Source organism: Tachyglossus aculeatus, chromosome 9 (genome assembly GCF_015852505.1).
Source record: "Tachyglossus aculeatus isolate mTacAcu1 chromosome 9, mTacAcu1.pri, whole genome shotgun sequence".
In the NCBI taxonomy this organism is placed as follows: domain Eukaryota; kingdom Metazoa; phylum Chordata; class Mammalia; order Monotremata; family Tachyglossidae; genus Tachyglossus; species Tachyglossus aculeatus.
In genome coordinates this window covers 38,580,968-38,607,369 of record NC_052074.1, presented here as the reverse complement: position 1 = coordinate 38,607,369, position 26,402 = coordinate 38,580,968, and the positions used below count along the sequence as shown (strand labels likewise).

At 43.4% G+C, this 26,402-nt stretch overlaps 1 protein-coding gene across 1 annotated transcript in view; it reads right to left on the bottom strand.

Moving 5' to 3' along the window:
* Positions 1–7,667: 7,667 nt before the first annotated feature.
* Positions 7,668–26,402, bottom strand: part of KYNU (kynureninase) — a 77,548-nt gene continuing 58,813 nt past the window's right edge. The window contains exons 11-14 of the mRNA XM_038751461.1: positions 13,862–13,914; positions 12,624–12,709; positions 11,633–11,863; positions 7,668–8,051 (exon numbers count right to left, since the gene is read on the bottom strand). Coding sequence (XP_038607389.1) covers positions 7,944–8,051; positions 11,633–11,863; positions 12,624–12,709; positions 13,862–13,914 — 478 coding nt within the window. The 3' untranslated portion in view covers positions 7,668–7,943. The remainder of the gene's footprint in view (positions 8,052–11,632; positions 11,864–12,623; positions 12,710–13,861; positions 13,915–26,402) is intronic.

Genomic DNA, 26,402 nt, shown 5'->3' with positions numbered 1-26,402 from the left:
GTGGGAAATGTTCCAATCCATTTTCACTTATATTTAACTAGAAACATAAAGTGATGCTTAGAAGAATAAGTTTTTGTAATAAAAATGAGGAATAAAAAAGCTCGGCTTGCTGATTTATGATTTAGCTATTTGTGCCCATAACCATCCCTAAATAATCTCTAAATAAAATGGATTTCTACGTATTGACTGGCAGTTTTGAGCCTAATTCATGGATATGTATAAACCTGAATATTTGAATGTGTGTATATATACATATAAATTAGAGAGTGGGAGAGAGAGAGAGAGAGGGGTAGAGGGGGAGAAACCGAGACAGAGACAACACTTAAGAAGCTGAAAATATCACCAACAATAAAACACACAAGCTCTACTGATTTCCATTGATGTTGATTCTGCAAAGTGGCTTCCCAGCCAACACTCAGACTTCAATCATTTCTTGAATCTGCGTGGGACAAGCATACTTTTCAAAGATAATTTTGCCTCCTCATTCTTTATCTTGCCATCAGTTTTCAACCTCCCTTTGACTTCACCCCAGTTTCCTTGTTTGTGCTTCTTTTTTTCTTTTTTGGTATTTGTTGAGCACTTACTATGTGCTAGGCACTGCATGAAGCGCTGGGGTAGGTACAAGATACTCAGGTTGTACACAGTCCATGTCCCACGTGGGGCTCACAGTCTTAGTCTCCACTTTACAGATGAGGGAACTGAGGCACAGAGAAGTGAAGTGACTTGTCCGCTGTCAATCAATCAATCGTATTTATTGAGCACTTACTGTGTGCTAAGCACTGTACTAAGCGCTTGGAAAGTACAAGTTGGCAACATATACAGCCATGATTAAAACCCTGACCTTCTGACTCTCAAACCCGTTCCATGTTGCTTCTCACAGTTCTCCTTCCCTCTTAGACTGTGAGCCCCAAAATGGAACAGGGACTGTGGTCTTACCAGACTATTGTTAAGCGCTTAGTACAGTGCTCTACACACAGTAAGCGCTCAATAAATATGATTGAATGAATACCTACCCCGGCACTCAGTTCAGTGCTTGTTGCATAGTAAGTGCTCAACAGATACCACAAGGTATTATTATTATTATTGTCAAAGCTGGGCTGGAAACAGTAAAGCTTTTCCACTAACAGAAGAGCCACCTATTCATAAAAAGTGGTCCCTTGGACACATTTGAAAACGTGCGACTAATTTTAACCCAATCAGAGGAGGCCACAAAATAGCATTCAAGAAACTACTTTTCCAAGAATGGGAACTTTCCCACAAAAACTCCTCCTGAACTAGACCAAGACTTTTCAGCTGGATGGACTCTCTAAATAATATGTAAAATGCTGACACCTAATGTTAACTTTTTGAATTATTTTTTATGGAACTATTGGAGAGCTGGCCAGTAAAATTCACAAACGTTTTCGACATCTTAAATGTTGGGGAAAATGAATGGACGGTCATCAACTGGACACTGAAGATGGGCAAAATGTCAGGGGCAAATACGCTTCCTGTCCATTAATTGATTGCAATCCAGATTTAGAAGTGATGTTGATGAAACCAACATGTAATTCACAAGGTGCGGTCAGCTCCCACTACTGAGGCAATGTGTACAATGAGCTCAGAGAAGCAGCGTGGCTCAGTGGAAAGAGCAAGGGCTTTGGAGTCAGAGGTCATGGGTTCAAATCCCGGCTCCGCCACTTGTCAGCTGTGTGACTTTGGGTAAGTCACTTAACTTCTCTGGGCCTCAGTTCCCTCATCTGTAAAATGAAGATAAAGATGGTGAGCCCCACATGGAACAACCTGATCACCTTGTAACCTCCCCAGTGCTTAGAAAAGTGCTTTACACATAGTAAGCGCTTAATAAATGCCATCATTATTATTATTACAAGTAGCACAGCCACACGGAATAGTGCATGTGAGGAGATGCAGTGTGGTCTAGAGGAAAGAGCACAGGCCTGGGTGTCAAAAGGTTACAGGTTCTAATCCTGGCTCTTGTTTGCTATATCTTCTGTGTGACCATGGGTAAGTCACTATACTTCTCTGGGCCTCAGTTACCTCGTCAGTTAAATGGGGATTGAGACTGTGAGGGCCACGTGGGACAGGGACTGTGTCCAACCTGATTTGCTCATATCCACCCCAAAGCTTAGTATAGTGCCTGGAACATAGTAAGTGCTTAACAAATACCATAATTATTATTATGATTATTATTGGGGTAGATATAAGCTAATCAGGTTGGACACAGACCGTGTCCCACACGGGCTCACACTCTTAATGCCCATTTGACAGATGAGGCAACTGAGGCACGGAGAAGTGAAGTGACTTGCCTGAGATCACACAGCAGAAAAGTGGCAGAGCTGGGATTCAAACCCAGATCCTCTGACTTCCATGCCTGTGCTCTATCCACTAGACCATGTTGCTTGTCATGTAATGTCCGTGTGATTCACTTACCTAAAATTTTGGACACGTACGGCTTCAGTTTCGTTCTGGTGGGGAGGAGAGAGGAATATACAATAAGCGGTCAATAAAAATCATGGATTTTATTGATTACTGGAGGGCTGAATCAAGGGAAGGGGTGCAACATCTTGAGAAGAAGTGGGGGGACAGGCGGGGAGATGCAGAAAAATGGGAAGGGGGCCTGGAGGTGACAAAGAAAGCAGGGGTGAAAGGTCAGAGGTGGCTGAAGTTCAAAAAGCAGCCGTGGTCTCTGTTCCAGTGAGTGACCAGTAGTAGTTACAGTTGTGGAGACCTAATCTTAATGCCCCTTGACATATTGGGGTCTGGGATACAAAGAGGGCAGCCACAATGGTGCTGTGCTGATCCCGTCCCAAATGAAAAATCAATCATAATAATTGTAATATTTCTTAAACACTTATAGCTTGCCAAGCAGTGTGGCCTAATGGAAAAAGCCCAGGCAGAAGAGTCAGATTCTCTGACTCTGGCTCCCCCAGTTACCTGCCATATATACACACATCAGTTATGATCTTGAGCAAATAAGTTCTCTGTGCTTCAGTTTCCTCATCTATAAACTGGGATTCAATGCCTGTTCTCCCTCCTTCTTAAACAGCGAGCCCCATGTCGGACAGGGATTATGCCTAACCTGATTATCTGCCCCAGGGCTTAGTACAGTGCTTGGGGTGTGGTAAGCACTTAACAAATACCGAATTAATAATAATAGTAATAATAATAATTGTGCGAGGCAATGAAGTAGATTCAATACAGATTAGAATCAGTCTCTGTATGGCATGGGATTTATATTGTAAAAGCCAGCAATTAATGTGAATTACTATTAATTTCAATTACAATTCAATTTCAATTACTAATAGCAACTACTATTACTGGACAGGGAGTGAAAGCAAGTGAAATATTTGGGTACAAAGTTAACCCTCCCGACCAAAGAACATCCACAAACCCGAGACCCGAGCAGAAGAAAGAGAGCGTGTTTTACTAATGAATCTATCTGGCTTCCTTGGCCTTCAGAGACAGAAGTGACCTCGGATCCAGGACCCAAAAGGGTAGCGGTCACTACCGAAAGTAGGCCTCAAGGGAAGGGACCCATCACACTGTGGAAAGGCAGTGCAGATTCACAGATTCCAAGCTTGAAAGATTCACAGATTCCAAGCTTGCTTGTCCTTGAGCCTGAGGAATTGATGAAAGGAAGCCATCGGAGTCAATCAATCAATCAATCAATGGCATTGTTTGAGCACCTGCTGTGTAGGGAGCACTGTTCAAAATCCCTGGGAGAATACAATACAATAGTGTTGGTAAATCATCATCAATCGTATTTATTGAGCTCTTATTGTGTGCAGAGCACTGTACTAAGCGCTTGGGAAGTACAAGTTGGCAACATATAGAGACAGTCCCTACCCAACAGTGGGCTCAAAGTCTAAAAATATGTAAATATTTTTAAATATGTTTCCTCCCTACAACGAGCTTACAGTCTAGAAAGGCAGAGCTTAGAAAACCATGAAGAGGGTGGCAGAGTAGAACGGGAACTCAAGTTGACCGCATGGAAGTCAATGGCCAACCGCTTCCAGATTTTGACCAAGAAAACTCTATGGATCCACTACCAGAACGATTGTAGGTGGAGAGCAGGGGGTTCTCGGAGAGATGTGTCCGTGGTGTCGCTATGGGTCGGAAATGATTCGACCGCATAAGATAAGATTCAAGATAATCAGGTCAGACACAGTACCTGTCCCTTTTGGATCTCAAAGTCTAATGGGGCTGGAGAAGGTCTGTTATTCTTCCCCAGGTACCACATCAATCCATCAGTGGTTATTTACTGAGTGCTTGCTATGTACTTTACTAAGTGCTTGGGAGATGCTTCCCCCTCTCCATCCCCCCGTCTTACCTCCTTCCCTTCCCCACAGCACCTGTATATATGGATATATGTTTGTACATATTTTTTTTACTCTATTTATTTATTTATTTAATTTATTTATACATATCTATTCTATTTATTTTATTTTATTAGTATGTTTGGTTTTGTTCTCTGTCTCCCCCTTTTAGACTGTGAGCCCACTGTTGGGTAGGGACTGTCTCTATGTGTTGCCAATTTGTACTTCCCAAGCGCTTAGTACAGTGCTCTGCACATAGTAAGCGCTCAATAAATACGATTGATGATGATGATGATGATGAGATTTCAATAGTTAGCAGACACAATCCTTGCCCTCAGTGAGTTTACCGTCGACTGAATGCATTGTACTAAGTGCTTGGGAGAGCATGACAGAATTAGCAATCAATCAATCTTATTTATTGAGCACTTACTACTTGTGTACTAAGTGCTTGGGAGGGTACAATATGACAGAGTTGGTAGACATGTTCCCTGTTCACAATGAGGTGCCACCCTAGAGACATGATCCCTACTCTCCAGGAGCTTACAGTCTACTCGTGTGAAGAGCACTGTACTAAGCATTTGGAAGAGTCCGATACAATTAGACATGATCCCGGCACTTAATGAGCTCACAGCACTTGTCAGTCAGTCAGTCATATTTACTGAGTGCTGACTGTGTGCAGAGCACTGTACTATGCACTTGGGAGAGTACAGTAACAATAATTTTAATAATAATTTTGGTATTTGCTACACACTTACAATGTGCAAAGCACTGTTCTAAGCACTGGGGAGGATATAAGGTGATCAGGTTGTCCCATGTGGGGCTCACAATCTTAACCCCATTTTATAGATGAGGTAACTGAGGCACAGAGAAGTTATGTGACTTGCCCAAAGTCACACAGCTGACAAGGGTGGAGCTGGGATTTGAACCCATGACCTTGACTCCCAAGCCTGTGCTCTTTCCACTGAGCCACGCTGCTTCTCTAATCTAAATATAAAATAAAATCTATTTTATATAAAATATAAAAATAAACAATATATATCATAAACAATCAATATAAAAATAAACGGTTACATCTCCTGCCCACAGTGACATGGGGACAAGGGGCCCCCACTGAAAGGTAAAGGTGGAAAGTGTCAACCAAATGTGAAGGAGCCCTTCTTCCCCTAAAAAGGGAGGGACCACAGAGACTCTTCCCCCAGTCAGGGGTGAGCACCAGAAATCCTTCCCCTCACAAAAGTGTGTGGTCAGAAATAACAACAGGTTCCAGGAGGTTTTAACTTCACACACCCCTGGGCCCAAGGCTTTGCGTCTGTGCCACAGGGGCCTGGTCAATTGTAGTGTGATTTCAGTGGCGGTAATCTCACTGTGGCAGGGAATATGTTTGTTATATTGTTATATTATACCCTCTCAAGTGCTTAGTACAGTGCTCTGCACACAGTAAGCCCTCGATACATACAGTTGACTGGCTGACTAAAGTTTTTACCATGAATGATAACAGTGATGAAATTTGTTAAGCGCTTACTATGTGTCAAGTACTGTTCTAAGCTCTGGAGTAGATAGTAGCTCTGGAGTAATCAGGTTGGACACGGTCCCTGCCCTAATAGGGGCTTACGGTCTTCATCCCCATTTTATAGATTAGGTAACTGAAGCAAGGAGAAATGAAGTCACTTGCCAAGGTCATTTGCCCAGCAGACAGAGCCAGGATTAGAACCCAGGTCCTTCTAACTGCTAGGCCCAGGCTCTATCCACTAGGCTGTACAGCTTCCCGATCATCCTGGTTCCTCCAAACATCAACTTTTGTCCCCAGCCAACAACTTCCAACCATCCCCCCGCTTATCCCAAAGTGTCTGAACTTATCACCCCCAAAGTTGATATCCAAGGAACTTGGAGGCAGGGGGAGTTTTGCCTCTCTCCTCCTCCTCTCTCCGGCAAAACAGAACATTCTCGACCCAGCATGTGATGCAGGAGCCTAGTAAGCGTCCCATTCTTCCCCAAAGTTTCTCTTGTCGCTTCAAATCCGGCAACGGCCCGCCAATTGCTGGCAAGTTGAAAACAAACCAACTGGGGCCATTCAGGGACACAGCTTCAGTGTCGCTCCAAACTAGTGAAGCGACTTCCGAGACACTTGGGAAAATCCCAGCCTTCCTTCCCACTAATTAAGACGCATGTATCATTCTGTATATCATCTGTCGAATAAACAGCTCTTGCTCCTGCCAAAAGAATATCTGGAGGTGTTCTTGTTTACATCATGGGCTGAAAATATCAATAAAAACAAAAAAAAATGGGATTCACTGTTTGTTGCGGCTTATAAAATTGCCACTCATCAACACGGAAGCAGCGTAGCCTTATGAATAGAGCACAGGCCTGGAAATCAGAAGGACCTGAGTTCTAATCCCAGCTCCTCCACTTATCTGCTATGTGACCTTGGGAAAGTCACTTAATTCCTCTGTACCTCAGTTACCTCATCTGAAAAATGGGGATTAAGACTGTGAGACCTGTGTGGGACATGGACTGTGTCCAATCTGATTAGCTTGTATCTACCCCAGGGCTTAGAACAGTGCTAGACATATAGTAAGCGCTTAACAAATACCATCAATATTATTAGTAATAGTAAAAACTTTAGTCAGTCAGTCCATCATATGGATTGAGTGCTTACTGTGTGCAGAGCACTGTACTAAGCGTTGAGAGAGTATAATATACAATACTACAGACACAATCCCTGCCACAGTGAGACGGGAATTAAGACTGTGAGCCCTGTGTGGGACATGGACTGTGTCCAATCCAATTAGCTTGTATCTACCCCAGTTCTTAGTACAGTGTCTAGTACATAGTAATTGCTTAATGAATACCATTATAAAAAAACAATAAAACATGGCTCTTACAGTGGTTACCCTATACTTTGGGGGCAGCTGTGGCATAGCTGGTGTTGGGAAAATCTTGCTTTCTTGACCTAAGCTGGTGTTTGAAAAATCTTGCTTTCTTGACCTCCTCTAGACTGTGAGCTCACTGTGGGCAGGGATTGTGTCTGTTTATTGTTGTATCGTACTCTCCCAAGCATTTAGTACAGTGCACTGCACACAGTAAGAGCTCCATAAATGATTGAATGAATGAATGAATGACTAACCACTTGAAAAGACTTTTGTCCCTACAATCTAGTGAAGGGGAAGTGGTGGTGATTCCCATCTCCTTTCAAGCTGAAGGAATCTAGTTCTATTGTCATTTCCTGATTGTAAGTTTTGGTCATTTACCCCTTTCCCTCATTGCTCTCCAGCCATGATGGACCTGACCCACAAATTCCACTTCCAATCTGCCCTCCAGATGAAGGCATTCCAAGCAAACACGTCAGGAACATAGCGGCAACTGATTTTTATTTTTCCACCAAAGAAAACCCAACGTTTCAGATTCCATAAACCTTCCATGGAAGCCAGAGATATGTTCCAAAACCGGGTGCTTTGCGTACCTCATTCCCCCATCATCAACTCTCAGAATTCCCCAGAATGCAGCCAAGCCGTGGGCAAGAGGGTTAGCCTGTGCCCCCTCCCCACCCGCTGTTCTCTTCCCGAAGCCCAAGGGGTGAGAGCCAATGAAGGATGCAACCAATCTCATGGGTTGGACTGGTTTTGGTACCTATACCATCACAGATCTCAGGATTTGAACGAACTTGAAGACATCGTGGAAGGAATTGTAAAGAGGAACGGGGGACAGGCGGATCCCGCTCGGTTCTCGTGTATCACACTGGAAAAAAGAGAGAAAGAGACCTCTGAAGAAAATCACCATTTTCCCGTAGGGAGGAATGAAGAGAAGACTAGGAGCGAATCAAAAGTACGAGACCAGACCTGCCTATGGGCAAACATCTTGTCACTACAACAGCCCTGGAGAGAGAGCTGTTATTTTTTACCTGAGTCCAGAATTGGGCATATTGGAAGCAGCGAACATGATGCTTGGATCACGCTTTCCTATGGCCTGACAGCTGAATTAATGATAATGATAATAATGATAATGGAATTTGTTAAGCGCTTACTATGTGCAAAGCACCGTTGTAAGTGCTGGGGGGTTACAAGGTGATCAAGTTGTCCCACGTGGGGCTCACAGTCTTAATCCCCATTTTACAGATGAGGTAACTGAAGCTCAGAGAAGTTAAGTGACTTGCCCAAGGTCACACAGCAGACATGTGGTGCAGCCTGGATTCAAACCCATGACCTCTGACTCCAAAGCCCATGCTCTTTGCACTGAGCCACGCTGAATTCTCGGTCCATCTTCAGAAAGTTCTGGAAAGATCATACTACAAGTCCTAGAATGCCATGGGGCTGGACATGAACCTGCACTGAGCATGCTCCAGCACAGATAATAATAATAATGATGGCATTTATTAAGCACTTACTATGTGCAAAGCACTGTTCTAAGCACTGGGGAGGTTACAAGCCAATCAGGTTGTCCCCCAGGGGGCTCACAGTCTTAATCCCCATTTTACAAATGAGGTAACTGCAGCACAGAAGTTAAGTGACTTGCCCAAAGTCACACAGCTGACAATTGGCAGAGCTGGGATTTGAACCCATGACCTCTGACTCCAAAGCCCGGGCTCTTTCCACTGAGCCACGGATGTGGGCATCCTCTATTGACAGTGAGCCCAGCAGCAGCAGCTGATCCCGATAACTGGGAAGCTGAGACGGACCCAATTCCGGGCCATTTTCTCCACAGCTTTTCTGAATTTTTTCTTTTCAAATTGACTGAGAATGTCCTAGCTAAACTGGGACTTTCTAATATTGCTCAGAGGAACTGGCATGGGATGACGATGGGATGGTGATAATAATATTACTACAACTACTCCTAATAATAAAATCTTTCATTTGTTTGGCAGAGTTACAGTTTGAGAGTGCTTCTACATCCGTTATCTCCTTTTATCCCCACAGCATCGCTGCCAGAAAGATGGACATTCTTTCATTTTACTGCAGTCCACTGAAGTTAAGAACTTGCCCGAGGCCAAAGAGCAGGCCAGGGGCAGAGCTGGGATTTGAAACAGGGTTTCCTGACTACTGATTCTTTGATCCCAATATTATTATATTGCACTCTCCTAGATGCTTAGTACAGTGCTCTGCATACAGTAAGCACTCAACAAATACGACTGGTCGATTGATTCCTCCCATGAGAAGCAGTGTGGTCTAGTGGAAAAAGCACGGGCCTGAGAATCAGACATCCTGGGTTCTATTCCCGGCTCCACGACTGACCTGCTGTGTGACCTTGGGCAAGTCATTTAACTTCTTTGTGCTTGAGTTTTCTCACCTGCAAAGTGGGGATTCAATGGCTGATCTCCCTCCTACCTAGACTATAAGACTTGTGGCTGATCTGATTGTCTTGGGTCTATCTGAGGGCTTTGCGTATAGTGCTTGGCAACAGTAACAATAATAATAATAATAATGGCATTTATTAAGCGCTTACTATGTGCAAAGCACTGTTCTAAGAGCTGGGGAGGTTACAAGGTGATCAGGTTGTCCCACGGGGGGTCTCACAATCTTAATCCCCATTTTACAGATGAGGTAACTAAGGCCCAGAGAAGTTAAGTGACTTGCCCTAAGTCAAACAGCTGACAATTGGAGGAGCCAGGATTTGAACCCATACCATAATTGTTATCTCTATCTCTATTTGGTAGATTTACCGATGCTAGAGGTTGTTATTTTCAGACTCTCAAAACTTGCAGATTTACAAGTTGCTATTTTTATGGTACTTATTAAGCTCTTAGTATGCACCAGGGCTGATTAGATTCAAGCTAACCAGGTTGGATACAGTCCATATCTCCCACGGGGCTCACAGTCTTAATTCCCATTTTACAGATGAGGAAACTGAGTCACAGTGAAGTGGCTCACCCAAAGTCACACAACCGGTAAGGGCGGAGCAGGAATTAGATGCCAGGTCCTTATTTCCCCAAGTACTTGGGTAACAATGACTTCTTTTAATCAGTCCACTAATGGTATTTATTGAGTGCTTACTGGGTGCAGGTCACTGTTCTGTTTGGGAAAGTATATGCAGCAGAGATGGTAGACATGTTCCTTGCCCACAAAGAACTTAGAGTCAAGAGGAGAAGCTGCCAGTCTGACCCTACAATGAGCTCTAGTATTCAGAACGGGCCTTCACTGGGTCTCTGGGCCTCACCAGTTTCCTAATCTGCAAAACTGGGATAAAATCTCTGCCCTCCTTTTCTAATAATAACAATAATGGCAATTATTAAGGGCTTACTATGTGCAAAGCACTGTTCTAAGCACTGGGGAGGTTACAAGGTGATCAGGTTGTCCAACAGGGGGCTCACAGTCTTAATCCCCAATTTTACAGATGAGGGAACTGAGGCCCAGAGAAGTGAAGTGACTGGCCCAAAGTCACACAGCTGACAATTGGCGGTCGGTATTTGAACCCATGACCTCTGACTCCAAAGCCCGTGCTCTTTCCACTGAGCCACGCTGCTTCCTCTGAATGAGAGCCCCATGTGGGACAGGGATCTTGTCCCATCAGATTACCCTCCATCTACCCCCGAGCTTCTCACAGTGCTCAGCACATAGTAAGCACTGAGTAACAGTATCTCGATCCCATCTATCTTGCCACTGACCTCTTGTGCACTTCCTGCTTCTGGCTGGGAATGCCTTCCCTCCTCATAACTGACAGAAAATTGTTCTCCCCTACTTCAAAGCCTTATTGAAGGCAAATCTCCTCCAAGAAGCCTTCCCTGATTAAACCTCCTCTCCTCTTCTCCCACTCCTTTCTGCATTGCCGTGACCTGCTCCTTTTATTCATCTTCCTTTCCAGTCCCACAGCACATATGGATCTATCTCTCATTTATTTATTTATTTGTTTATTTATTTATTTATTCATGGATATTAATACCTGTCTCCCCCTGTAGACTGTGAGCTCGTTGTGGGCAGGGAATGTTGTTTGTTGTTGCACTGTACTCTCCCAATCACTTAGTAATCATAATAATAATAATAATAATAATCATGGCATTTATTAAGCACTTACTATGTGCAAAACACTGTTCTAAACACTGGGGAGGTTACAAGGTGATCAGGTTGTCCCACAAGGGGCTCACAGTCTTAATCCCCATTTTACAGATGAGGTAACTGAGGCCCAGAGAAGTTAAGTGACTTGCCCAAAGTCACACAGCTGACAGTTGGCAGAGCTGGATTTGAACCCATGACCTCTGACTCCAAAGCCCATGCTCTTTCCACTGAGCCACGCTGAGTACAGTACATAGTAAGCACTCAACAAATGCAACTGAATAAATGAACAACTATAAGGAAAATAAACGAAAAGGATGAGGGATATAGACTCACCACCACACCCCTTTTTTCCAGCTCTTTGAAGACGGATTTCATCGGAATGGAAAACACCAGTGTTAGCTGGCAGCCCCTCTCCTCCGGGTCCGATGGTGTAATTATGTTCACAAAAGGTCTCTCTGGGTCGGCCTTATCTTTGCCATAGTAATGCTTGATTAGGTACTCCAGATAGCCAGTGAGAAGAATGGATTTCTTCCTTAACGCGCTCATCGTCGTTTGATTAAATACCTGCACCACATCAAACAGTTGGATCAACAATTAGGAGGCCTTCCCAGACTGAGCCCCCTCCTTCCTCTCCCCCTCCTCCCCCTCCGCATCCCTCCTGCCTTACCTCCTTCCCCTCCCCACAGCACCTGTATATATGGATATGTTTGCATGAATTTATTACTCTATTTATTTTATTTGTGCATATTTATTCTATTTATTTTATTTTGTTAATATGTTTTGTTTGGTTCTCTGTCTCCCCTTTCTAGTCTGTGAGCCCACTGTTGGGTAGGGACCATCTGTTTATGTAGCCAACTTGTACTTCCCAAGCACCTAGTACAGTGCTCTGCACACAGTAAGCACTCAATAAATACGATTGAATGAATGAATGAATGAACAATTCCTTCCCGATATGCAAAGCAGGAAAGACAAAGCTGACACCCTTCTCAGAAGCAGCTGGGCTTCTTCTTCTGACCTTTCCAATAAATGCCATATTTTTAGATACACTGCTCTGAAAAACCTGGTAAATTTTACGAGACGTCCTGAATTCTTGGGCAGTGACTTTCAGCTCATTTTGTAAGAAGACTCCTTAATGTTATTTCAACTTCTCCCCTCTAAGTAGCAAGAGCTAATGGATTAGGATGGGTTAGGGTTAGCCCTAACCCTAACCCATGGCTAATGGATGAATGAATTAAGGTTTATCTTGGCATATATGGGAGAAGGGGCAGCTTTGATATTCAGATACTCCTTATTGACCTCCCCTGCTGAGGTATGGGTTACTTACCTCCAAACTAGCATGCAAGGCACTGACCAGCAACATCGGAGGATTAGATATCCGAAATCCATTGACTCCTGGAGTCAACTGCAATTCTGGAAAATGAATACTGGGTACTTATAATATTCCAAGTGCCAACAGATGGCAGGTATTTCCAAGTTTTAGTTGCTGTTTGGTAAGATGGCCCCTTTTCTTCTGCTCTTTCTCCCCTCCCCATCACCCCTACTCCCTCCCCCTGCTCTACCCCCACCCCCGCACCCCACAGCACTGGTGTATATATGTACATATTTATTATTCTCTTTATTCTATTAATGATGTGCATGTATCTATAATTCCATTTATTTATTGCCTGTCTACTTGTTTTATTTTGTTAACTGTCTCCCCCTTCTAGATTGTGAGCCTGTTGTTGGGCAGGGATTGTCTCTCTCTGTTGCCGAATTGGACTTTCCTAGTGCTTAGTACAGTGCCCTGCACACAGTATGCCCTCAATAAATATGATTGAATTGAATTAAATTGAATATTAATGCTATTGATGTCTGTCTACTTGTTTTGTTTGTCTGTCTCCCCCCTTCTAGAAAGTGAGCCCTGTTGCTAGGTGAGGACTGTCTTTATTTGTTGCCGAATTGTACTTTCCAAGAACTTAGTAAGTGTTCTGCACACCGTAAATGCTCAATAATATGATTAAAATGAATGAATTGTTTTTTAAGGACGTCTTTTTCGTCTTTAGGGACCAAAGACCCAAACTTTCTCGGATTCTGGGATCTTAGAATATTTATGGTTCTGAGTAAAAACTTTCTAAATTACTCTCTTCAAGTATCTTGGGTCTCTCTTTCATCATTGATCTTCAATAGTCTCATACCAATGGGAAGTGCTAAGCGGGGCCCTTTCAAACCAATCAATCATTGGTATCTACTGAGCACCTATTACGTGCATAGCACTGTACTAAGTGCTTGGAAGAGTACAATACATTAAGGTTGATAACACACGATCCCTGCCTAGTTATTTGTCCACCCAGTGAGGAGTCCGTCTCTAGCAGAAAAAGAAAAGTAATGGACACAAATCCCACTGGAATTTTGTCTATTCTTAGAAAAAATCTCCAACCAACACTGCTGTATTGCACTCACCCAATGCTCTGCACACAGTAAAACACTCAGTAAATACCACTGATTGATTCACACTCCTCAAAGTTCTCAGTGAAGGACCCGGCTCAAATGGCAAACTTCAATGAGAAATTTAAAACTACTCACCGTTTTCCATTTTAAATCGCGTTTCCAGATCGTGACCGAACCATCCGACTAACCTGAAAGGGAAATGTGATTCTGTCAAATTTCATGCAACCAAAGGAAGCTGCCGAGCGATGCAATACAGAAGGCATTGCTCAAAATGCAGAAGCAGTTTTCAATCAAGTCCTGACATTGCCTAGCAAGAGGAACATCATCAGTGGTATTTATCGAGTGCTTACTACATTCAGAGTACTGTATTAAGCACTCGGGAGAGTACAGTATAACAGAGTTCACAGACATCAATCAGTCAATGCGTGGTATTTATTAATAATAATAATAATGATGGCATTTGTTAAGAGCTTATTATGTGCTTGCTATGTGCTTACTATGTGCCAAGCAGTGTTCTAAGAGCTGGGGTAGATACAAGGTAATCAGGTTGTTCCACGTGGGGCTCACGGTCTTAATACCCATTTTACAGATGAGGCAACTGAGGCACAGAGAAGTCAAGTGATTTGCCCAAAGTCATACAGCTGATCAGTGGCAGAGTGGGATTAGAACCCACAACCTCTGACTCCAAAGCCTGTGCTCTTTCCACTGAGCCATGGTGCTTCTCTGCAGAGGTAGTTCTCAATCAAATCCTGACATTTCCTGGCAACTGGAACATCATCGGTGGTATTTATTGAGCGCTTACTCTATGCAGAGAACAGTGCTTTGCACATAGTAAGCGCTTAACAAATGCTATCATTATTATTATTATTATTATTATTAAGCACTTGGGAGAGTTCAGTGCAACAGAATTGGCAGACATCAATCCAACTGTGGTATTTTTTGAGTTCCTACTACATGCAGAGCACTGTACCAAGCGCTTGGGAGAGTACAATCCAATGGAGTTAGCAGACACATTTCCTGCCCTCTAAGAGTTTACAGTCCAGATGGGGAGACAGACATGAACGGGAATAATTGATTTATACTATAGTGATAGGTACACAGTATTGAGGGGTTGAGGGTGGGGTGGATATCAAATGCCCAAAGGACACAGATCCTAGTGCAGAGGTGATGCAAAAGGGAGAGGGAGAACCGGTGAAGAAGGGAGTGGAAGAAGTCACTAATAACAAATGGCAATTCTGTCGGCGTCCCTTAAGTAGATTCTGAATTTGGCATTTGCCAACATCTAAACCGATCCCATAAAAGAAATCATTTTATCCGGGTAAACGTCAGGGAAAGGTAAATGAAAACAAAGTCACGCCAATGATTCCCTCCAGTTAGGTGAAAGAAAAAGCAGAGATTTGGCAAGCAGTTCCGATTCAGAAGACGAAAAGAATCTAGAACACGACAGTCTTGCACGGAAGGGTCACCAAACAGGAAACACACCGTGGAAAATGAGGTGGGAGCCTAAGGAATTATTCATGCCATTATTACACAGATTGCAGATTGGTTTTGCATTTATATGGCTCCTTTCCTGCAGAGAACTCAAGGTAACTCCAATGATAATTGCGATTTTAAATTGTTTTGATTTTCCTGCTTAGAATAAACAGCCGGGACAGAGACCGCACTAGTCCCAGGGTGGATTCCCAACTGAAAGAGCTAAGGAATAAAGATGCCGAGATGTGGTAAAAAAACCTCTTCCTTCACACCCTCCCCGATCAGCACTTAGAAGATTGGCGACTTCCTCCATTCTGACTAAAATTTTCTTCTTTAGGCCTCCCCCATGCTGCTCATAGGAAGAACAGGTAGTTAATCTCCATTTTACAGATGCAGAAACAGAGGCACAGGGAAGGTAACTGATTTGTCCAAGGTCACACAGCAGGAAAGTGGAGGAGCCAGAATTGGAACCCAGGTCAGTCAGTCAATTGTATTTATTGAGCACTTACTGTGTGAGGAGCACTGCACTATTCATTCATTCATTCATTCAATCATATTTATTGAGCACTTACTGTGTGCAGAGCACTGTACTAAGCGCTTGGGAAGTACAAGTTGGCAACATACAGAGACGGTCCCTACCCAGCAACGGGCTCACCGTCTAGAAGGGGGAGACAGACAACAAAACAAAACATGTGGACAGGTGTCAAGTCATCAGAACAAATAGAATTAAAGCTAGATGCACATCATTAACAAAATAAATAGAATAGTAAATATGTACAAGTAAAATAAATAGAGTAATAAATCTGTACAAACATATATACAGGTGCTATGGGGAGGAGAAGGAAGTAGGGCAGGGGAGATGGGGAGGAGGAGAGGAAAAGAGGGGCTCAGTCTGGGACCACTAAGCACTTAGGATACACAATACATAGACACATTTTCTACCCATGACAAGCTTACAGACTATAGAAATAAATAAATTATGGCTATCATAAGTGGTGTGGGGCTGGGTGGGGAGAGGAATAAAGGGAGCAAGTCAGGGTGACGCAGAAGAGAGTGGGACAAGAGGCAAAGAGGTCTTTGGTCAGGGAAGGCTTCTTGAAGGAGGTGTGCCTCAACAAGCCCTGTAGCTAGGGAGAATCATTGTCTGTCAAATATGAGGAGGGAGAGCGGTCCAGGTCAGAGGCAGGTTGTGGACAAGAGGTGGGCAGTGAGATAGACGAGATTGAAATACAGTGAAAAGATCAGCGTAGCCATGAGGAGGGCCTCTCCTTAGAATTTAGGACCTGATGTAATCCCTACTCAGCCCTCAAGTGTTCTCAATAATTCATTTTGATCCTGAGGTAGTAACTATGTTGATATTCATCTCGCCTATTAGAGTGTTAGCTCCCCATGGGCCTTGACTGCCTCTTCTTTATTCTGTATAGAGAAAGAATAATAAATAAATCATAATTATGGTATTTGTTAAGCACTTATGTGACAAGCACTGTTTTAAGCACTGGGGTGGATACAAGGTAATCAGGTTGCCGCACGTGGGGCTCACGGTCTTAATCCCCATTTTGCAGCTGAGGTAACTGAAGCACAGAGCAGTTAAGTGGCTTGCCCAAGGTCACACAGCAGACAAGTGGTGGAGCCAGGATTAGAACCCATGTCCTCTTACTCCCAAGCCCGGGCTCTTTTGCGGCTACTACTACTCTTACCACTTTTTCTACAACTAGGGTGTTAGCTCCCCCTAAAATGTAAGTTCATCGTGGCCACGGAACACGTCTATTGACTCTGTTACAGTGTATCCTACCAACTGTGTAGTGCGGTGCTCTGCACACAGCAAGCGTTCAATAAATGGTCAAATGATCGACAGCAGAACTGACACTACTGCTGTTGCTGTGACAATTGCGGTATTTGTCAAGGGCTTACTAGGTGTCAGGCACTGTACTAAGCACTGGGTTGGATACCAGCAACTCAGGTTGGTCACAGTTCCTCTCCCACTTGGGGCTCAAAGTCTCAATCCCCATTTTCTGGCTGAGGTAGCTGAGGCCCAGAGAAGTGAAGTGACTTACCCCAGGTCACGCAGCAGACGAGTGAAAGAGTGGGGATTAGAGCCCGTGACCTTTTGACTCCCAAGCCCATGCTCTAGCCACTACCCCTATTACTGCTGCTGCTACTTTTCATTCATTCAATCATATTTATTGAGCGCTTACTGTGTGCAGAGCACTGTACTAAGCGCTTGGGAGGTACCAGTTGGCAATATATAGAGATGGTCCCTGTTAAGCAGCGTGGCTCAGTGGAAAGAGCACGGGCTTTGGAGTCAGAGGTCATGGGTTCAAATAATAATAATAATAATAATGGCTTTTATTAAGTGCTTACTATGTGCAAAGCACTGTTCTAAGCGCTGGGGAGGTTACAATGTGATCAGGTTGTCCCACGGCAGGCTCACAGTCTTCATCCCCATTTTACAGATGAGGGAACTGAAACACAGAGAAGTTAAGTGACTTGCCCAAAGTCACACAGCTGACAGTTGGCGGAGTCGGGATTTGAACCCATGGCCTCTGACTCCAAAGCCCATGCTCTTTCCACTGAGCCACGCTGCCCAGCTCCGCTAATTGTCAGCTGTGTGACTTTGGGCAAGTCACTTAACTTCTCTGGGCCTCAGTTACCTCATCTGTAAAATGGGGATTAAGACTGTGAGCTCCCCGTGGGACAAACTGATCACTTTGTAACCTCCCCAGTGCTTAGAACAGTGATTTGCACATAGTAAGCGCTTAATAAATGCTGTCATTATTATCATTATTATTATAGTGCCACTATTTCCAAGCAACCAGTCAATCAAATGCACTGCTTAAGCACTTTGTGTATGCAAAGCACTGTACTAAACAATTAGGAAAATACAATAAAACAGCCAGTAGACTCGATCCCTACCCTCAAGGAGATCGCAGGCTCAGATCACGTTATCTGACAAACGATCTGCATCGCCTGCAGGATACGGAAGCTCAGCTGCTTAAGGAAGACATGTCAGAGTGACCTGGGAAAATCCCTGAATCTTCACGGAAAATTTCAACCTGAACTCTGTGAGCGGGAGCTAGACACCCATGCCTTCATGACAGAGTTTCATTCTCATCTTCCATTGGAAAGCCTCGGGGCATATTTACATTTTAGAAGTCAACATATCAAAACATTTCAAAGGGATAAACCGCAAGTCATTAGTGTTCTGGAGGGTTGATTTTATTGATCGTTTTTCAGTGTCGCCTGTCAGAAATTGAAAGCAATGAAGACTCCAAGGGGAATCTCTGCAGAGAGGAGTCAGCTTGAAGAGATATTGCATTCTACCAGACAGACACACGTGTGGAGTTCTTTACGTACGGAGCCTACTTTGCTCGCTCCAAGACAGAAAAAGCCATGTGAAAATAAGGATTGGTCATGTGACTTCACCACATTTTAACAGTGATCCTCTCTTGACATTTTGGAAAATGAACATACTGTGTGCAAAAGGCAGAACTAAGCCCTTGAAAGAGTCCAATAGAATGAATAATAATAATAATAATTGTTATAATTACGGTATTTGTTAAGCACTTACTGTGTACCACGCACTGTTTTAATGAACATTCTGTGTGCAAAACGCAGAACTAAGCCCTTGAAAGAATCCAATAGAATTAATAATAATAATAAAAACTATAATTATGGGATTTGTTAAGTGCTTACTATGTGCCAGGCACTGTTCTAAACACTTAGGTAGATACAAGGTAATTAGGTTAGACACAGTACCTGTCTCACTTGGCGTTCTCACTCTTAATCCTCATTTTACAGATGAGGTCACTGAGGCACAGAGAAGTTAAGTGACTTGCCCAAGGTCACACAACAGACAAATGGTAGAGCTGGGATTAGAACTCATGACCTCTGACTCCAAGCCTGTGTTCTTGCCACTACTCCATGCCGCTTCCAATTAGCAGACATCTTCCTTGACCTCAACAAGTTTACTGCCTAGTGGGGAAGACAGATAGGGAAAAAATAATTTATAGAGCCAACCCAAAGGATCCTACTGAAATGTGTGTTTTTGCTATGTGTTGTGGCTAGGGTGCCGCAACTAGGGAATTGGGGAATTTTCTTCTCACAGTAGGAGACTGGGCTTAGCGTACATGGCATGACAGTGTGAATTTCCCTTAATGCAAGGTTTCAATCAATTAATCAATGGCATTGATCAAGCGCTTACTGCGGGCATAGTGAAGGAGAGTCAGGCTGTGGTGGAGAATGGGACACTTGGGGAGCATCATGCACGTGTGCCAGCCCTACTGTGTGGACTCTTACCCATCTGGCCAGGGGGGTGGGAGAACTGCAAAGAAAGGGTCGGAAATCCTTTCAGCTATTAAAATCAATCAATCAATCAATCAATCGTATTTATTGAGCGCTTACTGTGTGCAGAGCACACAAGTCGGCAACACATAGAGACAGTCCCAACCCAACAGCGGGCTCACAGTCTAGAAGGGGGAGACAGAGAACAAAACCAAACATACTAACAAAATAAAATAAATAGAATAGATATGTACAAGATAAATAGAGTAATAAATATGTACAAAAATATATACATATATACAGGTGCCAGCAGTAACAGTAGCAGTAATAGTATTTATTAAGCATTAACTGCGTGCAGAACACTGGTTAGGGATTGTCTCTATTTGTTGTCGAATTGTACTTTCCAAGTGCTTAGTAGCTTAGTACAGTGCTCTGCACACAGTAAGCACTCAATAAATATGATTAAATGAATGAATGTACCAAGGGTTGGGAGAGATGTGAGAAGGAGACTTGGACTGTCACAACAAGTCTCAGAATCTCTACAGTAATTCTTTGGAGTTGGTTTATTAATGATGATGATAATAATAATAATATAATAGCAGTGGTATTTCTTAAGTGCTTACTATGCGAAGAAGCAGTCTGGCCTAGTGAATAGAGCATGGGACTGGTAGTCAAAAGGACCTAGGTTCTAATGCTGACTCTGCCTCTTGTCTGCTGTGTGACCTTGGGCAAGTTACTTAACTTCTCTGTGCCCCAGTTGCCTCATCTAAAAAATGGGGATTAAGACTGTGAGCCACATATGGGAATGGACTATGTCCAACCTGTGTAACTTGTACCCCTAGCACTTAGTACAGTGCCTGATTAAGTGCTTAAAAAATAGAAAACAACAACAACAACAAAAAATACCCCAAGACAGTAGAATTGAAAGACATTTGGAGAATGGTCACAAAGGAGACAATCACAAACTGTAAGCTTCATAACAATAATGATAGTAGTAGTAGTAGTAGTAGTAATAATAATAATAATAATAATGACATTTGTTAAGCGCTTACTATGTGCAAAGCACTGTTCTATCAGGTGATCAGATTGTCCCACGGGGGGCTCACAGTCTTAATTCCCATTTTACAGATGAGGTAACTGAGGCACAGAGAAGTTAAGTGACTTGCCCAAAGTCACACAGCTGACAATTGGCAGAGATGGGACTTGAACCCATGCCCTCTGACTCCAAAGCCCGTGCTCTTTCAACTGAGCCACGCTGCTCCTAATATCGTTAGATTGATTGATTGACATGACAAATTTGGGCAAAGTATAGAGAAGAGGGAGAAGGGAATGTAGCACCAGCACTGAATTGAACAAGTCCATTATTAGAATCAGGGATGGTGTTACAGCCTGTGGGTGATAACGAACCCTGCAGATTTAAAAATAAAACTGAAAATGAAAAAAAAAAACCCTCATACTGTCCAAAAAACAAGAGGATTTGGACAGGTTCTTATCACTAAGCTCCATATTTTTTGTAAGCTCCCACAAGGAGCCACTTTTAAATGTGCATCCAAAAACACGTTAAAAAAAAGCGGGTTAGAAGTCATTCCCAAAAAGGAAAAATTCTACTTGCTGGACTTTCAAATTGCAACCTGTGATCTTGGAGATGCAGTCACCGGAGTCCCCGGAGGTTTGGGAGATGTTTATCTCAGTAACATATGATTCTATTGCACGGGGCTGCCTTGTTCTAACACACAAAGAGCAGTTTCATCTGAGAAATAAAAATATAATCTCGTCAACAGTAAGGCCTCGGCTGAAAAGGCCACCTCAGTCTGAGGACTGAGCTGGGCTTTCAATCTAAACAGAGTATCAGGTTTGCAGATCTGCAGCTATGCTCTGTCCTTTGTCCTCTGAAGCAGAGTATGTGTGGTTCTTAGGCTGAAAAGAACGCAGGTCCTTTCCAACTTGCAAGCTTCAAAAAAGGCTGAGCTTTTGGAGGCACGGAGAATCCGAACGGGCAGTTCTCAGAGAAAAGGGTAAACTTGAGGTCAGTATCTGACTTCACATAGGTATTTGAGACAACAGGGGAGTTTGGATGAAATCAGAGGCACAAAACAATCGCCACCAAATTACACCAGACTGAGAGAGAACCGTAAAAATGGCTTTTTTAACATTCACTGGAAAGGAAGAAATCTCGCAGGCAGAGATAACCTAGACAGAGAAATGGCATCTTCCCATCACATTTACGACAATCCCAAATGCCTTGAGAGTTTGGCACTTTTATCGCTTTGGTTTACACTTGAAAAACTCCTACAATCTGCTCGATTTTTTAGTTTTTTTCAGCGACACATCCTAGAGCTGGAGAGGGAAAGGGAAGAAAGAGAGAGAAAGAGACAGAGAGATGGCCAGATGGGGAGAGAGGAGATTCACCCATCTATTCCTGATATAATGATGGCATTTATTAAGCATTTACTATGTGCAAAGCACTGTTCTAAGCGCTGGGGAGGTTACAAGGTGATCAGGTTGTCCCACAGGGGACTCACAGTCTTAATCCCCATTTTACAGATGAGGTAATTGAGGCCTAGAGAAGTTAGATGACTTGTCCAAAGTCACACAGCTGACAGTTGGCAGAGCCGGAATTTGAACCCATGACTCTGACTCCAAAGCCCGGGCTCTTTCCACTGAGCCATGCGGTCTAGACACTCCTCAGCTGCTGCACTGTCTAGAACAGAGATGTATTTTCTACCTATATGGACTGTTAACAGATCAATCAACCCAAGGCATTTACTGACTGCTTACTGTGAGCAGAGCACAGTGCTAAGCGCTTGGAAAACTACACTGTAATAGATTTGGTAGACATGATCCTTGCCCACAAGGAGTTTACAGTCTCCAGGAGGAGACAGGTGATAAAATTACATATAAGGGATCCGCTATCTATACATGAACTGGCAGTGACTATCAGAAGTATGCTACAGAAGCAGCATGGCTCAGTGGAAAGAGCATGGGCTTTGGAGTCAGAGGTCATGGGTTCGGATCCCGGATCCGCCACATGTCTGCTGAGTGACCTTGGGCAAGTCACTTCACTTCTCTGAGCCTCAGTTACCTCATCTGTAAAATGGGGATTACGACTGTGAGCCCCATGTGGGACAACCTTGTATCCCCCCACAGCACTTAGAACAGTGCTTTGCACATAGTAAGCACTTAACAAATGCCATTATTATTATTATTATTATTATTATTATCATGAACGGTTGCAGAAACTTGTCAGGATGGGGCATATAGGGTGGGGTTCAGAGTGACCCCAAGAAGACAGGATCCTCTAGACTGCAATCTTAGTGTGGGTGGAAAATGGGCCTGTTTATTGTTGCCATGTACTATCCCAGCATTTAGTACAGTGCTTGGCACACACTAAGCAGTTAATGAATATCAAAATTATTATCATTATTATCATCACTAGTAATGATTAGTAGTAATCATTAGTATTAGTAATAACTATAATTGGTTTCTTCCTCTGCCAAATGGAGATGCTAAGTTCTGGCCTCCCCGTCTTACAGGGGCGTTGTGAGGTCAAAACGAAAAATAGAGTGGGAAGGCACTTTGGAAGAAGAATACCATCATATAAACTTGAGGTGTTGTTGTAGATGTAATATGTAACAACTCAAATTCCCATGTGTATATAATGGTATTTTTCATTCATTCATTTCATTCAATCGTATTTATTGAGCGCTTACAATTTATTTTATTTTGTTAGTATGTTTGGTTTTGTTCTCTGTCTCCCCCTTCTATACTGTGAGCCCACTGTTGGGTAGGGACTGTCTCTATATGTTGCCAACTTGTACTTCCCAAGTGCTTAGTACAGTGCTCTGCACACAGTAAGCGCTCAATAAATACAATTAATTGATTGATTGATTGATTGCAGAGCACTGTAATAGGCGTTTGGGAAGTACTATTTGTTACACGCTTTGTGTGAAGCACTGGACTAAACGCTGGGATCACTACAGGTTAATCAAGTCAGACAAAGCCCCCGTCACACATGGGGCTCCCATTAACTCACACATGATGAATGGTTGCAAGGCCCAAAATTCAAGTGTAGACAACCAATAGAAAACACTGATTTCTAATTTCGCCCTTCTCCCTTGCCTCGCTCTCTCCACTATATCTCATCAGAAGGAAATCGACCTCTCTCTCTCGCTTTCGCTCAGGTTACGGCAGTAAGAGAGAGAAACAGACAGCCGTGGAGTTGGGAATCCAATCAGGACTTAAGAAAAACTCACCAAACCTTGCAGAAGCCACTAAGCCGCTTGTGAGGAAAAGAGCCAGCCACCCATTTCGCTCCTTGAGACCGGCCTGGAGAATGGCGTGGTGCTGAGGGGACTGTAATCTAAATTAAATCCCGACCATGGGCTCTCCAAAGAAGCAACTCTTCCAAGGCTAATGAAGTAGAATTAAAAACTGTTCGAGTCAGCTTATAAGGAACCGTTATCTCAGCGAGCTCGTAAATCACGGCTGGGGGCCCAATCTCCCAAACACGCAGAGAGCAGAGAGTGGTAATGTAATTGTGCTTAAGAGTGAGAAAAATGTGACTCCTTCCCTGACAGAAATTAAAAGTTAAACAGGGAGGCAATTTAATTGTAACTGGGATATTAATAAAGTTACGGTGATTACTCCAGGTTTGGGATAGTACCTAATTATAATAATTATGTGCCAAGCACTGTTCTAAGCACTGGGGTACATTCATTCATTCAGTCGTATTTATTGAGCACTTACTGTGTGCAAAGCACTGTACTAAGTGCTTGGAAAGTACAAATTGGCAACATATAGAGACGGTGCCTACCCAACAACGGGCTCACAGTCTAGAAGGGCAGGGGAGGATGCAAGTGATCATGTTGGACACAGTCCCTGTCCCACATGGGGCTCCCAGATTTAATCCCCATTTTACAGGTGAAGTCACTGAGGCACAGAGAAGTGAAGTGCTTAGCCCAAGGTCACACAGCAGATAAGGTACGGAGCCAGATTTAGAACCCACATGGTTTGACTCCCAAGCTTGTGTTCTTGACACCAGGCCATAGTCATAGAGACTTGATTGGTGGGGGCTCTTTCCAGATGTGACCAGTGTCTTTCGGGATTCTTCCCATGAAGGAAAGGAATGGCAGGCATCGGGGCCGAAGAAGGTATGTTGGATGTAAAAGTGGCTCAACATGTGGCGGGCCTGCCGCTCCCTTAACCAGCTTGGCCTCGGCCTCTCTGTTGGGTCTTGGAGAGACGGCTCCAACTTTGGAGGGAAACAATGCCTTCGTCACTGTGAACAGAGGGCTGTGCAACTCGAATCTGTCAATGTGTGTTGGAATCTGGCACCTGGTGCATCTTTGTGATCTTGGGAATGCTATGGAGAAGCCTTGGGAGGACCTCCCCCTTTTCGACTGTGAGTCTACTGTTGGGTAGGGACTGTCTCTATATGTTGCCAATTTGTACTTTCCAAGCGCTTAATACAGTGCTCTGCACATAGTAAGTGCTCAATAAATACGATTGATGATGATGATGATGATGACCTAGAGAGGCTCTGGAGAAGCTGTGGGAGGCTCTGGAGAGACCGAGAAAAGTCTCCGGAGAGGCTCTAGAGAGGATATGAAGAGGCTCTGGAGAACCAGTGGGGGGTCCTGGAAAATCCCTGGAGAGGCTCTGGAAAATCCCTGGAGGAGCTCCAGAGGAATTCTGGAAAGGCACTGGGAGATTTGGTTTTCCTTTCACTTTGAGCCATTTTGAAAGTTTGACGGATGCTCTCTTTACAGCGAGAGAATATTGATTACGTATTTGCCAAATTTAGTAAAAGCCTGTCTGTCTTTCAGAGATAATGGTGTACTTTTCTGGATAAGAATACCAAGTTCCATCCTAGAGCTACAAAGCTCCCCAGAAAGGCAAATAAAAGGAGATTCTGTTTGGGAGGCTTTTCAAGTCAAAGAGATTGGCCCGGCTCATAAAAACCAATCATTGATTATGTATTTGCCAAATTTAGTAAAAGCCTGTCTGTCTTTCAGAGATAATGTGTACTTTTCTGGATAAGACAACCAAGTTCCATCCTAGAGCTACAAAGCTCCCCAGAAAGGCAAATAAAAGGAGATTCTGTTTGGGAGGGTTTTCAAGTCAAAGAGCTTGGCCGGGCTCATAAAAACCAATCATTGATTATGTATCTGCCAAATTTAGTAAAAGCCTGTCTGTCTTTCAAAGATAATGTGTACTTTTCTGGATAAGACAACCAAGTTCCATCCTAGAGCTACAAAGCTCCCCAGAAAGGCAAATAAAAGGAGACTCTGTCTGGGAGGGTTTTCAAGTCAAAGAGATTGGCCGGGCTCATAAAATCCAATCAAAAGGCTTGCAGGTCTGGAAGGAGAGATCCTTAGAGTAGTCAAAATAAGACTTATTGAACGCCTACTGTGTACAATGCACTAAATTCTGGTTTCCAAGGTAACCGAGCAAATCCTTCAAATGAACAAGGATTGTCCTGAAAATACTTTTCTAACTATCCAAAGCCCACAACCACTGAAATCACCATCCAAACCTGCTGAGGGGGCTACTGGTCTGGTGTCTTGAATGTCACCCAACTTATCCTGGAAACATGAAGAATGATAAAATCAGTAATTTTCACATTTAATAAAATGTGACATCGTTTTTATATTACATGTCTAGTTTATCCTTTAATGTACTCTCCCAACTTCTTAGGAGAAGCACGTAGAAACAGCAGTGTGACTTAGAGTGAGAAGCAGCATGGCTTTGTGGATAGAGCACAGGCCTGAGTCAGAAGGATGTGGGTTCTAATAATTCTGGCTCCACCACAATTCTGCTCTGTGACCGTGGGGAAGTCACTTAACTTCTCTGGACCTCAAATGCCTCATCTATAAAATAAGGATAAGAGTGTGAGCCCCATGGCGGACAGGGACTGTGTCCA